The sequence below is a fragment of the Podarcis erhardii genome, assembly GCF_964252035.2.
Source record: "Podarcis erhardii genome assembly, chromosome: 11".
NCBI lineage: Eukaryota > Metazoa > Chordata > Lepidosauria > Squamata > Lacertidae > Podarcis > Podarcis erhardii.
Genome location: NC_138501.1, coordinates 26,799,292 through 26,817,487, shown reverse-complemented (window position 1 = coordinate 26,817,487; position 18,196 = coordinate 26,799,292). Strand labels below are relative to the sequence as shown.

The following is an 18,196-nucleotide window of genomic DNA, read 5'->3' as shown; positions in this document are numbered from 1 at the left end:
GATAAAGAGACATGTGGGACCTCCTAACTTTAGGAGTGCTTGTGCTTTTGCATGCAGAAGATCTCCATGTCAATCTGGCATTTTCAGGTATATGACTATGAAAGACTCCTGTGTGGGATGCTGCCGCCAGTGCAGGAAATACTGAGCTGGATGGACCAAAAGTGTCTCAAAATGCAACATGGTCCCCCTTATAGTCCCCTCATTCTTGAAGATTAAGCAGTTGGGAATATGCTGGAGTGCAGATGGCAGAAGACTTGGGTCAAATCCAACCAAACATGGCTTAGAGCCTGTTTGAGAACATGCTCTGTGGCGGTATTGGCAGCAAAGAAATCTTACTTCACTGCCAACATTGCATCTGCAGAATGCTATCTGGCAATGTTGTTCCAGTTTGTTAGAAGAACTGCATAGCCTCCTATTAATAACCTGCGAAACTATCAAAGGCGTGCTGGGACTTATTTGTGAAGCATTTTAAGGATTTTCAGTTGCTTCCGTCTACTGAGATGCCATATTGCAGGGCTTGCCAGCATTTTGGAACCGGTGGGCACACTTTGAAATCTAGGCAGCAGTCACACTTTGTCCTGCCCCTTACCTTGTGTTGACTAGAACTTACGTGGATACGACCTAGAAAACTTCCATCTTTACATCTATCGTAATGTGCCTCCATTGATGGAGTTATGGCCTTAATCTGTTTTGCACTGGCTGCAAAAAAGGAGCACAGTGTGAGACAGGTGTAAGGTGCAAAAACAAAAATGCTTTCAGGGTATTTGCAGGGATGCAATGAAACTTTAATGCCCAAAGATGGAGGTGAAGAAAAGGAGGGTCTGGCAGCTGAAGTACAGAAACGGAGCAAATTCTACCCTAATATAATTTGTGAGCATACTGTCCCTGACATTTCCTGTCATTTAAATGCTTTTTTAAACACATGCACCTAATGAATGGGATTAAGTGTCACACAATTGCAGTTTGCCAGAAGAAAGCATTCTCTCTCTCCTTCTCCTACACACTGTTGGAGTTCTCTCAATCCCATGAAACCCAATTTTGGGGGCAAGTGGAGAGGTGTGGTGGGGGGGAAGGCCTGTTGCAGAAGCCCTCACATACAGAGCTTGTGCTAACTTGATTAGTTAGGTGAATCCAGTCCCCCGCCCCCTTTTTCAAACTGCATGTTATCAGCTTACTGACTGCGTTATTCTTCCCCCAACTGCACACTAAAAAAAGCACAACCTGATGGGGTTTTTTGTATCTTTGTACCAAGAAGAACATTAAAGTGGGTAATAATGGCTCAGTCACAACTCAAATTGTTAAGACTTTAATTAGATAAAGGCAACAGCTTGAACTTCAAAAAGCAGCTTTCAATCATTTTGAAAGGCTCCACTTGTGTGACATTTTAAGTGATGGGCACTTACTTGATTAACCTGTGTGTTCATCAGTTGTCAATCAGAGGGTCACACCCTTGTATGTTCTTTTGGGCATTATCCCAAAATAGAAATCCTTTAGCATAAAAGCCATCCTGTAACCTATAGAGAGAGAGAGAGAGAGAGAGTCAATCTTTTATTCAATCTCCAATTACAGAAGTTTAGAGACATCAATGAAATTAGCAAGCAATATTATTAGCAAGCTGCCCTCCACCTGTTCATGCTGGACCCTCTATATGCTTGCCCACAATCCAATTGGGACATGGGCACAGGGTGTGTGTGCCCTGCTCACCCCTGGAGCAGTCTACACTCTTGGTTGACTGATGGCATATTTACCACCTACCCCAGACTATTAGGGGCCTGCTCAGTGGGGAAGTGAGCAAGTTGGCATGGGGACCTTGTCATGGTTTATCGGTTGCCATATTCATGGCCAATGAGGAATCTTCTCCTGCATATACTAAGGTGGAATGTGCATAGAACTGCATATATTTTTAAAACATAGCATACAAAAATGCATTTTAGCTTTGGGTTTATGGGCTCTCTATGCGATCAAGAATACCAGTTGCTCAGGACTTCTAGTCATGTAAGAGGCTACGTGTGTATACCTACATGTGTAGGCTTTGTGAAATATACTCAGAGTCGCAAAGTGATTTCATGCTCTTTATTCAGCTCATAGTGGTGAGGAGGAATGAATGAAAGTCCCCTCAAAGTATCTGCTTTATATACATTATTTACACAATGGGCTGCACATGATTGGCTAATTCTGGAATTCTACTGTAAGCCAATCAGGTTGTGGATTCATTTATATCTGGAGCATGATTGGGTGGTTCCTGCCAACCAATCATACTGCTGCATTGTTCTAGGACCAATCAGACTGCTGCAATTTGGATCCTATTGTTCTAGGACCAATCAGACTGCTGCAATTTGGATCCTATTGTTCTAGGACCAATCAGACTGCTGCAGTTTGGATCCTATTCAACTCAGTACATAACACTTTGTTTTTCAGATTATATTGAATGCACAATGACAAGGTTGATCTATGCGACATGAGGAACAGAACCTGTGCTTCTGCTCCCTTCTCCACATGCTTAATCTATGCGTGGGGATGGTCGTTTGTTTGTAAAGGGCTCTCATTTCATGAAGAGCACTGCTTAAATCTTTTGTGCATGGGATTATACAGCTGCTGGCTTTGAGTGCCCAGTCTCAATATTCACATGTAGAATCCCATTTAGTATTCCAACCCAGAGAAGGACTTCTGGTGGAAATGGTGCCCAGTAGTATAGCTGAGCATTACCAGCTGCACAAATTTGTACAATGAAGCAGTTACTTACAAATTATAGTGACATCAGAAGAGCTACTGTGACAATGCTGTGACACTGCTAATAGCATTTTAAAATGTCTTCTGCTTTCCCCCTTCAATGGTAGCTAACAAAATATAAAAGCCAACATAAAGACATATAACACCATCACTGAAACAACTATATCTATATCAAGAATTGGCCGTGATGTGCCAGCACAACAAATTGTTCATCACTATGACCAGGTGTGGCAAAACAGCGGAGCACAGCTGTGTTAGGTAGCACAGAAACTGAAGAAGTGGAGGAAAGAGAGAGCAGCTACAAGTGATTTACATGCCTTTCTAAAGGCCTTTTAGCCACTACAGTTATGCTGGCAGACATCTACTTTTCTGCAGTAAGCAGGTGCAATAGAAATGCAGACGACAGGCAACAGAACAGAGTTCCTCTACCCATTTGTCTTGTATAAGATAGTGCTGGAGATACATTGATGCTATTCTGTAGACAGTGTTGCTAAGTACTACTGTACTTTCATTGTGGGAATAAGTCCTTCGTTCATTGCGAGCATGGGGCTACAGTGGGGGGAAAAAATCCTGTAGTATTTCTCCTGAGAGCTTTTTATAACTTTGCAAATATTTACCACCATCAAGGCAAGGGGAAAAAAGAGGAACCTCCCTTCCTAAAAAACCCCCAAACAAACCTAGGCAATAATCAGTGAGTTGTCCCTCAAAAATGTTTAAAATAGAAATGCTACCTTGTTACAGAAATACTATGTTGACGTCTACATGAGGAAAGAAGTGTGTTTTTGCTGATTGAAACTGTAGCCACTTTTAGATTGTGAAGAAGAACAATTCAGCATTTAATTTTAGAACGGTTGCAGCTTTCAGTATTTCTGGATGAGTGGAACACCCATGCATGATGCAATGATTCCATATCTGGCACAAACTTCCTGCAAGCAAATCCTAGGTACTTGAGTGGGTGGACATCTACACCTGCATTCATCTTAACTGACCACAGTGGGGCTCTGACTTGGATGCAACTCTCAGTGGGTAAAGTGTTAGATGAGGAGCTGGAAAAGATGTGCATTTAGCTGTGTGATCGCTGCACACACAAAGATGTTCAAATGTTAGATGATATGTGGTGATTTTAACTTCTAGGGGGAACTTCCAGTTATTAGTCTGTTGCACCAAAAACAAGTCTTGTGACACCTTAAACACTGCCAAAGACTAGGTGTGGTAGCAATATCATACTCCTGGGACATAATACTATACAGTGGTACCTCGGGTTACATACACTTCAGGTTACATACGCTTCAGGTTACAGACTCCGCTAACCCAGAAATAGTGCTTCAGGTTAAGAACTTTGCTTCAAAATGAGAACAAAAATTGTGCTCTGGCGGTACAGCAGCAGCAGGAGGCCCCATTAGCTAAAGTGTTGCTTCAGGTTAAGAACAGTTTCAGGTTAAGTACGGACCTCCGGAACGAATTCAGTACTTAACCCAAGGTACCACTGTATACTTTATTTTCCTGCAAATGATTGTGTACCTTCTCAGAAATATTTCCAGTGTGTCTGTTTATGTGTGTGTGAGAGATGTTTGCCCAGCATTCCAGTTCTTAGAATGATATCAAAACCTGAACATTTTATAGCTGACAAAAATAGAAAGCATTGAGTAGGCTGATCACACATTCATTTAATAACAATGGGTGATACCCAGGTCATAATCAAAGTAGATTTCATTGAACTTAAGGGACTTATGCTACTTATGACCATTGATTTCGGTGGGTCTACTCTGAGTAGGGTTAATGTTGACTATCACTCAGCTGTTGTAATTCAGAGACTAACAGTGCCAACCACAAACATACTCAGAATCTGATCAGGAGTGATTTTCAGTTTTGCCCACTTGCAAAATTAAACTCTGTGGGTGGTATTCAGCTAATTTTTACTCCAAGTAATCCCATTGATATTAACAAAGATGATAAAGCAAGATCTATTAACTGCAGTAGATTTACTCTAAGTAAAATTTAGCTGAGTTTTGCCTTACAAATGTATTTGTATTTGATTTTTTTTAAAAAAAAAAATTCTACTTTTCTGTATAAAAGACAAATAAAACAAGTCTAAACTGCTTTAATCAATAAAGTTAGATGGAACAGATTTACATTATCATTCTTAAAAGACATTTTTGTAACCTGTCACCCATCCTACAAGACTCACTTGATATTTGTCCTCATTTACTGGAGCTCAGGCAGGACAGCTTATACGTTGTTTTCTTATCCTTTCTTTGCATAGTCAAGATAACATTTGGCATCACATTTTCTTGTGGTGGGAAAGGAATAGCTCTGATATACCCTCAATGCCATTTCTTCACATTTGATTTAATAGCTTTTGGGACAACACAGATACTTCCCAATCATTCTTGACAATATAGCACACAGTGATTTGACTTATTCAGCTATTCAACTTTACATCTATCATCGCTGAACTTGTTCCTTTTATGTTGAAACTTCTGAAATGTGACTTTAGCCTACAGTGTTCAGAACAGTTTGATAAATCAAACTGGTAAATATCTTGAAATGTATAGAGACATAAATAATTTGAGTGGTGATCTACTAGCTGTAGAAGTCTTTTTTCAGTGAAACAGAAAACAGCTGATGCTGAAACTAGGGATGTCACAAACCCACCTCCCTGTCCTTCATGAAGCAGTTTTTCAAGAGTTCCAAAATGAATTCTGCTTAAAAGGGAGATAAAGGGTGAGTGAATGTACTTTTAATTGAATGAATGCATAGTTAGTAGTTTCGAAGAACGTTAACAAATCCCAGGCCACTTCACCTGATATATGGAGTGAAAAGTGCAAGGTATCAGTGCACTGCAAACAAAGGAGGAAGTCAACTTCAGAAATAAATGCACTGAATCCTAAACTGCATTTGCAGCTTTACAACTCTTCAAAAAGCATAAAAATAGGTGCAGTTCCAAAAAGAAGACGACTCCCTGCTTTGATCAGTTCCTCTTAAACATAGTTCTACAATCTGGTACAGTAGAATCGAATCAAAATTTGTAATACAACCTACAGAGATCTTAAAGGATGAGCTGAAACACACAAACAACAAAAGCGAAAGAGCAAAAATCACTGTTAATAGGAGGCATGTTGAGTTGTTTGTTTGTTTGTTTGTTGTTGTTCTCCACTGTAATATGAATCCAAAATATTATTTGTTTCAAGAAAATGCCAATTCAAAATAAACTGCGTTGCAGGCAATAGCAACAAGTCCAAAAGTTTCAGTATGTCATTGAGTAAATAGAGTCATACACACCACAGCTGTTTTTAAACTTTGGACACATGAACAGTTGATACGGCTCATCTGAGAACTGTTTACTTTTAAAGTTCCTTGTGCTCAGAGCAGAATGCATTGTAGAGAAAATCCCCTGTTGATGTTGCATTGGCAGTTAAGGGGATTTCTGGTGAAGTCAGGTACACTGCATGAAAGAGAAACCAAAACAAGAGCTCTGTAAATGGTAATACTGTAAAGGAAAAGTCCAGCATATGTGCAAAAGGAAGGGTGTAAGTTTAGTTTTTGTTTTAGTTTTCTTCTGTTCCACAGCTAAATATGCCCTTTGGTTGCCTTATCAGCTGATTTGAAAAGTTATCACATGCTGTTGAATTTTACATTCCAACTATGAAGTTGTTGTACCTTTATGATCAAAAGTGCCTGCCAAATGGGCCTGTATTCAGTCCCTAAAGCTTCCATGTGGTACATCTGTTCTCAATCGGAAGCCACAGAAGCCGCGTCAAATATTCGGGTTCCAAAGAACGTTCGCAAACAGGAACACTCACTTCCTGGTTTGCAGCATTCGGGAGCCAAAATGTTTGAGTCACAAGGTGTTCAAGAACCAAGGTACGACTGTATTTAATAGTTAAATGTGTTTTTTTTATTTATTTAGTGATTGTTTATAAGTTGTGTACTTGTGGTATTTTTGAATTTTTTATATTTAAAATAATAAAAAGGAAGAGGGTGGGGCTAGCTTTGCTTTCCTGGGAAACCTGGGGTGATATGCAATGTTAAAATCACTTGGTAGTATGCTTGTTCCAGAGGCGAAATGTTTCATTTTGTACTGCAAGAGAATGCATAAGCAAGTTGTTGGTAATTCTGGAATCATCCACTCTTCTGTTTGTCCTGTGATTCTTAGGCACGAGTTCGGGAGGTTTTTGTTCTGTCCTGCCACTTTCCTTGAGAAAGCCTGTGGTTTACTGCTGAATCAGACAAGACATCAGTTGGGTTTTCTGTGAATTGACATTTGTTCAGTAAACAGTGGGCTTTCCCCAGGGAAAGCAGCAGAACGAAAGAGAAACCTATTGGACCCATGCTAGAAATCACAGGACAAACAGAAGATATCAAGGGGCAAAGGAAAACGTGGATGAGCCCTTTGTTGTGTGATCCATTGCACAATGAGTTTCTGCTAGTGCATCTATTGCATTGGAGTCCCCTGTTGTGCAACATTAAAACTCACTCATGTAGTAGTGCAAGAGCCCTTGCACTAGCAGACAGAGAATGTTGGATGCAGCCTTTGGGGTTTTCATAACTAGCAGTATGTGCTTTGATGGATGCTAGGGCAAGCACACACAGTCTGCTCATACGAAGCTGCATTGACTGAGCATGGGGAGTGGGGTCATTCCTGCTCACTTTGCCCCAATCTTCTGAGTATGCCGGAGTTGGGTTGAGGCCTCAAGCACAATGCCACTCTATCCCTCCCATGTTTTCAGCCAACATAGTTTTATTATGTGAATGGGGTTTCAGGCACCATGGAAATGTTTAGAAAGAAAGGTGTATATGTACTGGAAAATAGGAGCTATTGGCTGGCTTGGAAGTTACATCACAAAATACAATCCACTAGGTGCCTGTGACACTACTGCATAATCTTTCCCACAGAAAACTGTGCTTGTGGGTGGGTGCGGGGAGAGAAAACCCTCAAGTAACCATAGTAAACAGACCGATCCCTGGGAAATTGTGATTTATTTGGAACCGAGGCAGTATCATCTGAGCAGATGTATGATGTCTGTGCTGCCCTCCTGAAAGAAAGTTAGTGTCTGGGAAGACTATGAATGCAGCAGAATAGCTATGGGGCAATTAATCTACATTAGGTGATCTTTAGCACCCATAAAAGTTGGTCGACTAAAAGATAGCTCCCTGTTTTATTCTGTGGGAGTTACGTAGCAACAAATGCCTATAGCAATCTCATTAGTGTTTTCTTTGTAGCACAGAGAGTTGACGAGACTCACAGTCTGCCATGCTTTAGATGTAAGCAGCCACAACTGTCTGTCCCCTCCCCCCTTTCCTTCCAGAGAACAAACAAGCTAACATGATCTGAGCCAGTGGTAACCTCAAGCATTTGTCTTAATGTTTGCTCAGCAACAGCGTGCAGCAGCACCAGCAGCCAATAGGAAGGTTTTGTACTGCTGCCTTTACATATAGTTCAGCATGTGTCTGCTGTTTCCTGTTCATCAGCTGGGAACACCAGATGCAGTTCTTTTGATAAGAGGTACTTGGGCTCAGAATCTCTGCTCAGGTCTTTCAAATGTAGATTTAGGGCTATTTGCAGACTAAATCCACTCAGAGATACTGCCTTAGTGCTTTCTCCTAAAAAGTAAATACTGTAACTGTGAACAACGATATGCACACACTCTCAAATTGTAATACCATTGTTTACAAACTGAACTGGCCAAAACCAGATAACTCTTCTGGTGCGTTCATCGCACTCTGTGCATCTCTCCACATCATTCTGTGGGCAGCAAAGGAAACCGCAAGGACAAAATGAGTATACATGCAAAGAGCACACAGTCATTTTAAAAGCAGTCACCATGCATAAAGCGGCAGCAGAATCCAGTGAGAGGTCTGTTGTGCAGTGTAAGAGACAATATGCAATTCACACTGCAGGAAGGAAAGAATGAATTGGTTTGTACTGGCTAAAGACATTGACGCACAGAGAGATCATGCTTAGGACAAGAGGATCAGCCAAAGGAGAATTAGGAGGGCCCTTTGGCTGATTGACATTCGATGTCCCTTTAAATGTGCTGTGGAAGAGTGGATTCTTGGCTTGTTTTTGTTTTTATTTTTGTTATGTATTTTGTGGTTTTTTTAAATTGTAATTTTATGTTGTGAACCACCCTGAGTTCTATGGGTATAGGGCACTATACAAATTTAAATAGTAGTAATAGTAATAGTAATAGTAATAGTAATAATAGTAATAGTAATAGTAATAATGTCTGAGGCATCTCCCCTTTTTGACTGCAACAGCGCATGTCCACTTGGTTCTTAAAAATTGCACTAAAAATTGCTATATTAGTATTTAACCCATTTTAAGCTACTGTAAGGGACCCAGCAAGTCACAGAGCTCAGTTCCCTGAATCAATGTGCTGGGGAAAGAGTAAGGTGCCAGATAAGGAGGACACTCATTGATGGCTGCAAGAGGCTTGGGTCATATCCACAGCATGCATTTAAAGGTCTCATATTCCACTTCAACAGTTATAGCTCCAGGCCCAAGAATCCTGGGAACTGTGGTTTGTTAAGATTCTCCTAACACAGCTCAGCACCTGTAACAAACTGCAATTCCAAGGATACTTTGGGGGAAGCTATAGCTGTTTAAAGTGGTATGATATGGCTTTAAATGTATAGTGCAGATGAAGCCCAATGGACATACAGTGGTATCTCGGAAGTCGAATGGAATCCATTCTGGAAGCCCATTCGACTTCCAAAACATTGGGAAACCAAGGCGCAGCTTCCACTTGGCTGCAGGAAGCTCCTGCAGATGATCGGAAGCTGCGGCGGATGTTCGGGTTCCAAAGAACGTTCACAAACTGGAACACTCACTTCCGGGTTTGCGGTGTTTGAGAGCCAAAATGTTCAACTTGCAAGGCATTCAGGAGCCAAGGTGTGACTGTATATTAATTAAAGCTAAGGCTGTGCTTGTTTATGCCAGAGGGAATTTGCTGGCGACTCTCCACAGCAGTGTCAAATTAGATGTAAAACACACCTAGTTCCATGCACCCTCTTGTGTGTATGTGCAAGAACTGGGTTGCAGATGCAGATATGTGTTCCCTGGGTTTCAACTGAGCACTGCTTACAAAAGAATTAGGGGTATGGAGAGTCAGCAGGTAAGCTCATTTTGCCAAGTCAGCATTTTCTGCCAATAGCCTATTTCAAAATGTTCCAATTAATTTCTCTGATAAGTCTTTACATGCACTCAGTAGAACAGAGCACATAATATCAAGCATTCAACAAGAAGGTGATTTAGAATTAAAAGGGAAACAGAGTAAGATCGGTATACTGGTGTTCCTTCCTACAGGTGGTATAAGAGCAAGAAGAGTACCCAGTACGGTAATTGTAGCAGCCTCTACTTCAGAGGCTTGCAACTGGGGGGGAAAAGGGCAGATCTTCATTTGGTAGAATTTCTTATGTAGGAACCTATAGCTTTCCTCTCAGTTATTTTCTGTTGATAGGCTCAACCTATTCTTTGACCTTTGTTGCTTCTAGTTTAAACTCAAGCTGAATCTAGAATTTGATTGTGTGAACAGAGGAATGAGAATGAAGGGGAATGAGTCAATCCTAATTTAAAATCTTCCTTTAGAATTCACAGAAACAGGGATGGCATGTGTTTAAATGCCCAGCAACTCTCATTAGGTTCATTGAAATGAACGGGATCAGTACAGGGGGCAGATCTAGGAAATTTGCAGGTTCCCATTTATAGAGTTGGCACAATGTCTGTATGCTCCTTGTACATGATGTCATCTTAGAACTTCCATTGAGCCCTGTTCAGGCTAGAATTAGGAGCATAGGAAGGTGCTTTCAATCTGTTAGACACTACTAGTCATGCTTCCTCAGTTTTAATAGAGGTTTTGTCAGGTCTGAATTAAGACCTTTTGAGGCCCTAAGCACTTAAAAGCTTTTGGTGCCCCCATATATATCTAATTCAATATATATATATAAATAAACCATAAAATAAAATTTTATTTTTCAAAATAAAACAAAACCTACAGTAAGATGGAAAATAATGTTTATTTTTGTATACTTCCACTTTACTCCATGATACGAACAATTTCAATACTATCTTACAGCTGAATCCTGTGCTTTTGTGCTTTAATTTAGACAGAATTTGTCACAGAAATTGTGAATTGAAAAGTGGAGTTGCTGGTCCATGGTAAATCCGGCAATGGAAAATTTCTGTGGTGCCCCCCCCCCCTTCCCTTGATGCCCTAAGCACATGCTTATTTTGCTTATTTTGCTTAAATCCAGCCCTGGGTTTTGTGATTTGTCAGTCTTGACAGTGAGAGTGTAGTTTGTTTAAAGTTAGTTATGCACTTGAACCATGGCTATGGCTTAGTTTTTGTAGGCTCTTCTTTCTTTCTTTCTTTCTTTCTTTCTTTCTTTCTTTCTTTCTTTCTTTCTTTCTTTCTTGCATTACGTTTTTTAGAGAGGAAATACTACATAAAAGATCCAGGTTTGCGTAGGTACAGCTGTCCACACCTTGGCAGAATCGGCATAAGGCTCAATGCAGACACACAGTAATGCAGATGCACAGCTGGGAATTTAAGGCCTGTGAGTTTCCAATACAGTCAGTGACCATTTTAGGTGCGTCCAATTGATGTGCAACCGCTGGCGTGTGTGTCCTTTCGGACCCGGAAGGGGGTAGGGCATGCTTATACGCACTCTGCAACACACATAGGGACCAGGAATGGAACCCCTGTGTGAAATGGTTGCCACCCGTTCCTCAATAATGGCCCAGCATACTGGAGTGTATGCCCACCTGTTCATGTCCAGAACATCTGTTGTGAATCCTTTGTAAAGCCACCTGCACATGGGTGGTTGCAGTCAGATGAGGATGCCTTTAATCATATTTATGCCTAAATCACAATGAATGTACTAATAAAGATTACACATTCATATTTTGGAGAACTAATAAATAGCTTTGGGGTTTTTTTGTATCTCCCCCCCCCCCGCCGCCTGTTTGTTCTTGCTATGTAAAAAGCAAAGTAGGCATGGGTGCACCATACCTTCCGAAAGAAATTGAAATTTTTACTATAAATCTTTTTTCCTTGAAATAACAGAGTTCAGAAATTAAAGCCCAAAGGAATGGAATCTACTTGGAGCTTTGTGCCTAGCAATGGAGAAAAATAAATCTATTTGTATTCATTGGAAACTAAATTGACAATGGTGTTTTCTCTTCTTAAGCCGGATGTATATTTTTATCCTTCATGCTTCATGAAGTTTCTAAAATCAGATGATTGTGTGCTTCCTTGAAGATGTTAAGAGTGGATTAACGGCAGGAACATCCTGTTGATAGGAATTCTTGAGCTGAAAATGTTTGTTCCCGTACAGCCAAAAACCTGTTTATTTTCTGAATAAAATAACTTATGTGTCATTGTCTGTGCAATCTTATATGTGTTTAGTCTGAATTAAGCCATATTCAGTTCAATTGGATATTTTCCTAGATAAGCATGCTTAGAGTTCCAGTCTTTAATGATGTAGATTAAAGATCCTAAGAACTTTACTGAGACAAATCGAGAAATTCAGCATTTTACTAAGGAGAATACAAAATGGCAGTAGCTGTAATGCTAGCACATACTAGAGGCATACTTTTCAGCAGTGCTGTGTTTTTAAAAAGGAATGCAAGCAGGTGCAAAGGGAACTGTAAGTAAGTAAGTCAAGGGAACTGAATATGTATTGAGTTTAGGGAAGGCTTGTAGCTAATGGGTGGGACATTTGATGCAGGACTGAGGATGTCTCCAATCTCCATCTCTGGAGAAATGATGCCAGCCAGTGGAGGCAGTACTAAAAGCTAGATGGATCAATGTCCTGACTCAGTATAAGCATCCTGCATTCCTAAAACCTGTTTAGAGCCACTGCTTCTGCACTAGGCGCTAAATCCATTGTACAAAATATTCCAGTGAAGTTGTCCTTGGAAGATGTGACATTGAATTTCCATCAGTGGAGAAGAAGGCAATGTTCTCATCCATCCTTGACTAATGCAATGCTCATCCATCTCCCCCTCCTAATTTGCCCACCCACGGTTGGGTTTGCAGAAGGAAAGTACTTGTTTCCACCTGTTCTTTGATTGCCAAATTGGAATATAGACGTCTAGCCTCACCCTTTTGCCCACCGCAGTGTAAAAATACTGAGTGTAAGTTATAATTTAAACGGATGAAAAAAGCAAACAGCCACAAAGGAGGAGGAAATGGCAAGAGGAGGTAGTTTGGTGAGGAAAAATGGCTTCAGCCTCCAAGTGGCATGTAGTTTGGTTTAACTACAATGGAAATTGTTGCCTTTCATTACACACGAAACTCCTTGATTTTTTTTTTAAGTGGTTTTTTTATGAAAAAAAAAGATGTTTGTAGTTATAAAGGCTCAAAATGGAAAATTACATAGCACACTTTAAAGAAATGGTGCAATTAAGTGTCCATATTAAATAAACATATTTAGAACTGTAAAAAATAATTTTCTGTGTACTTAGCTCTTTTTTGTTTATATTGGAATAAGAAGAAAATTAATCACATTTTAATAATTACGATTTTTCGTGATTTCAAGATGTACAAGGCAATTAAGACCACTTGAAAATAAATAGTCATGTTATTTGAGTAGGTAATTAAACAATTTGTAGCTTGTAAAGAAATGTCGGATTTCCCCCCCCCCCTCCCTTGCATCATGCAAACTGCCTCTAATGTCTGGAAATTACCTAGTTTTTCTCTTTCTTTCCAGGTGCTTTATCCCAAATATTTATGCAGCCCTTTTCACTGCCGTGCTGGTTCCACTAGTATGCTTGGTGGTGGTATTTGTGGTGTTTATCCATGCCTATCAGGTGACTCCCCAGTGGAAAGCATATGATGATGTATTCAGAGGAAGAACGAATGCTGCAGGTATGGAAAATGGAATGGTCCTAATCAAACTAACAAGGCAGTCTCTCCAAATAGGTAGCCACTTTCTTACTGGAAGGCTTCCTGTGCCTTCAACAGCTTTTGTGTTATGCAGAAATTAAACAGGTGAAGAAGTCCTTCTTCCTATTTCTCCCACTGAAGCAGCCGGGTGAAATGGCTGCCCCCAGATGACAGTTGTGGGAGAGGAGGCCTGATGGAGCTGACATGTTGCAGCAGAGTCAATGGAGTGAGTCCTGCTTCTCAGCTCTCCCAGTGCTGGAATGGCTTCCCCTTTTGCAGCCATGTCCTTCACCATTTTAGGGCATAATCTGTGAGAAAGTTCTCTGTGTAGGCCCCACTGAAATAAACAGCACCTCTCATCCATTTTGAGCAGTGCTGAGAAAGTCTTTGTTGATTTTGCCCACAGAACATTGGTAGGGATTTCTCCACAAATACTTACTCTTTTATCAGATTTGTGAGGAAATCCCCATAGATTTTTTTTCTTCTAAATCTCAGGTCAGATAAGTTTAAGTGTAGCACTTATAGTGACCTAAAGTCAGTGAGCAACTCTCCAAATGTACTATACCTAACATACTGGGGATCCCTTTTGCTATTATTTTTATTCATTCCGTTTTGATCTTCTGCCAGTTTATTTCTACGTATAGGAAGAAGTCATGTTAGTGAATTTCCTGTTGGCATAAGTCCTGGAGACCCAACTCCTTTGTCTCATGAGAGAGAAAAAATGAAGTACAATCTGATCACACGATGTACTCATTTCCCCTTTTCCCCTCCCCCCACTTCCTGGCTTATTTACTTCAAACTTCTGAGACAATTAGAGCGGAAAGGAAAGTTTAGATTGCCATTTGTGTCTTTCAATTTCTTTTAAACTAAAGAGCGCTGAGAAAAGTGGTGGATTTTATGACAGGGAGCTGCATTTCTGTCATCCTACCTAAGGGGAATATGTCCTATTGAACTCAGAGGGTTCAATGAGTTAGTGTGCTTAGGATCTTGCTGCTCAAGTCAGTTTTATGTACCTGCTGTTTCATATAACTTTTGTTATCACTTGAAGAGCATGAAGAGGCCAGGTGGATTATTGCCTTTATTACTTCTTCTTTTGTCATAGTTTGTTATCCATCTGCAGTAGCAAACATGGGGCTGGTAAGCCCATCAGAGCTAGTCCATCTTTAAAATGAACACATAAATTCAATGAATCAATGAGATAAAGTTCTAGATCACGGAGGTTGTCTCTGGTAGCTTTTTCACAAAGCAAGATTATGGCATGGTACTAATAAAAATGGTGATGTGTATGGCATCAATAGACTGTGTCATCTGGTGTATGCGTGTGTGTTTATTGTAGGTGGCATGCAACATGCTTGAGCCATCTGTAATTATTTTTGCTTCAAGCATCTTCTGCCATGCATCTGCTTCTTAATTTTTGTATGCTGTTACAGACTGCATCAGTTGATCTGTGACTTAATAGTCACTAGTGAGTAGTCCTATTTTGCAGCAAGGACTTGAACTAGATATGTGCAATTAAAAATGGTATTGTCTACCTACTGACCTGAAAAACCTGACAGAAAAGGAATTCTGAGAAGCAAAAATACATGATTTTACTAAGAGGTAATGTGTTTCGAGATGTGTCAACAGGAACATTTTTTTAAAACAGAAATAGGTGAGTCTTTTGAGGGTGAAATGTATAAAGGAATTGTGTTCTCCCTAGAGAAAGTATAACTTGTAGAGAAAGAGCAACTCTGGCAACACTCTAACTCAGAGTTAAGTGCACTTAAGCCCATTTAAATGAATGCACTCTGGCGCACTTTGCTTATTGGATTGTGGCCTGTTGTGTTTATAAGAAATATGAATGACCTTTTAAGGTAGAAGGTACTAAGGTAGAAGGTACTATTGGGTGATACAAAGCTTGGTGTAGTTTTTTTAAAAAAATTCCTTTGGCTTCAGATTAGATGTTAGGAGTTCATTGCAGAGCTTTCCCGGTAGTTAAGAATCTCCTGCAAACTAGCCTATCTGTGGATGCAAAGCAACACTTGGACACACACTGTGACACTTCAAGGCTAGCCACTTCAAGGTTAAAGATGCTCAGATCCATTGATACTTGAATGCCACTGTCAATCTTTGGTGGTATCTAGGCCACTACCTAGTCCAGCCCCGATGGATGAGTTCCAGTTGTTGAAGCCTGGTTGCATAAACAAGATGCCTCGTTGAGAACTGTCCATTGCAGATGCAGCTTCCCTTTGCCCCTAGTGCCTCATTACACTGAGTAGGGAGGGAATGTCCCTCTCGGTCCTTGAGAGAGAGAGTACTCCTGGTCACTTTAAAATAGTGCCATGTCTTCTGAAGAAACCTGCTTTGGATCTGGAAGTGCTCAATAATCAGCTGGATTCTATTCCCCACCCCCACAAAGCCTATGGAAGAAAGCTTGGGTTATTCTAAACCAAATTGGACTCAGCTGTGTGCCCAGTGATATCAGTTATCTGGATCTGGCAGCAGAGTGAGGCATCTCTGCCTCCCTTCTGCACCTGGTGCACTGTGAAAATAAACATGGGAAACTGCATTTCCCAGATTGATGTTTGACTCACAGCAGCATTCCAGGCACCTGAGGGAGGTTGAGGGACCTCCCGCTACTGTTACTGTTACCCATCGGCCATGTAAGAAGATGGGAGAAAGGATGGAGGGAGAACTGTGCATGAGGCTTTGGAGACTGAGTGAGGAAGGGACCAGTTTCAGTATAGTTTCAGTATGTTGCTTTCCTTGCATTTGTGCATTATAAGCCCCCAGGTTAGTGACACCAGCTTTGGTGATTGTAACAGGTACCATAATTTCTTTACAAATAAAGAGCTAGGATCTTCAACATTCCATCAGACAGCAAGGTGGTTAATACATAATATATGACCTCTAGCAGCAAGAGAGACTCCTTGCAGTGTTTAGAGTGGGGCTCTTGGACTTCACCAGCAGTGAGATATTGTGAGCTATCAGTAAGTTGTGAGTGCACATTTCAACATGTTGGGCAAATGGCACAATCTGTGCATGTTTACCCAAAACTAAGCCCCACCATAATCAATGGGGCATCTGCATAGAATGCAGCCTTCCTTAACTTTTTGAAGCATTTCTTCAGTTCTGTTGGGTCTATGAATAGATCTTCTTTACAGATGACAACTGAACTCCCATGATTCTGTATGGTGTGTGGGATTCTGTGCTAGAAATCAAATGTTCAGCATTGCTGTGTTACTGCAGCCAAGCAAAATTGTTGCCATTGGCCATTCTTTCAGCATTTAAAATCTCCAAAAAGGGAAAGATTGTTTTCTGTTTTCTGAAATACGAACATATTCAGCTTATAAAACCATATTGCTTTATTTATTTGGAAGGTTTCAGTTGGTTCAGATTGTTTTCTAAGCTGGTTTGTATAACTTTGCTGCAAAGTGTTTTGTTCTTTGCCAAGAGTTTTAAAAATATTTGTACAGGAACCAAATGGAACAGTAGCTAAAATAAAAAAAATCAAACAAACTAACAGCTTGAGCCTATGGATCAGAAGCCCAAGTAGTTACATCTGCCACTGCAGAAACTCCTTTCCCCAACCCACCACTTCCCCCTCCTTCCATCCCACCTGCTCCCTTCTATGGTGTACCAACATGTGTTTTCCTAAAGGGGAGAAAACAGTGGTTAGGGAAATGATTGTGCACCCCCTCCTTGCATTTTTGCCATTTCCTTATGCAGCTTTGCAGGCTCTTGGACTTTTATTACACACAAAAAGTGTGCAATGTTTGTTCACTTGCAGTACATAAATTGTTTCTGCATAGCCACGTCAGGAGAATCTGCAAGTTTGATCCAGTTTGCTCTGGACTTTAAGTAGGATCATCTAGTTTGATGTTCCAAGTCTGAAATCTCTTGGGCATTTTTTATAAAAATATAGCCAAACAACAGAACAGAACGTGACTAGCTGCTCTAAATTTTTACGCCTCAACCCTGCAGGTCACTTGCCATGCTCTGGTTTCCAGAAATACACGTGCTCCAGTAAGTCACTCCCAGATATAAATATATATAAAATCATTGCATGCGGATGATTCATATATGTGTTTACTCTCACCTTAGAAATGAGCATGCTGAGTCATAGAATATAGCAGCAATGCAAGGTAATTGACTAACAGATGACAAGTTTTGATGAAGGGGAATGATGTATGGAACTTCTTTTGAATTGCCAACAAGTCATTAACTGTTTTTAATATATCTCTTTCCAAATGTTCACACCCAGTTCTCCACTTAAACCAATCATATATATATATATTAAAAACAAATCTTGTTTGGTTTGTTCCTGAACATCTGGGATGGCAAAGCTTTGATGCCCGAGGCATCGATACAAAGTATAATTACAATTCAGATACCACCTTCGCTAATGAAGCCTGACATGTCAAACAATCTAAACTACCCTTCCCGACCCCTCCCTCAGGTATCTATCTGCAGTATTTTTCTACTGACCATTTTTCAGATGGTGCCACATATTGGCACTGCAGTGGTACGTCGGGTTACATACACTTCAGGTTACACATGCTTCAGGTTACAGACTCCGCTAACCCAGAAATAGT

General features: G+C 40.5%; 1 protein-coding gene and 1 long non-coding RNA gene across 5 annotated transcripts in view; one reads left to right on the top strand and one right to left on the bottom strand.

The window, feature by feature from the left end:
- ADGRV1 (adhesion G protein-coupled receptor V1) overlaps window positions 1-18,196 on the top strand; it is a 251,864-nt gene that overhangs the window by 194,973 nt on the left and 38,695 nt on the right. For 3 of the 4 annotated variants that reach the window (XM_081880292.1, XM_081880290.1, XM_081880291.1), the window contains one exon: window positions 13,447-13,604. The exons of the other annotated variant lie outside the window; for it this stretch is intronic. In XM_081880292.1, coding sequence (XP_081736418.1) covers window positions 13,447-13,604 — 158 coding nt within the window. The remainder of the gene's footprint in view (window positions 1-13,446; window positions 13,605-18,196) is intronic. 4 annotated transcript variants of the gene reach the window in all.
- LOC309352266 lies at window positions 387-6,162 on the bottom strand. The gene is made up of 3 exons (XR_014161212.1): window positions 6,013-6,162; window positions 1,404-1,514; window positions 387-699 (listed from the first exon to the last, which is right to left on the bottom strand). It is a non-coding gene; the product is annotated as an uncharacterized lncRNA (long non-coding RNA).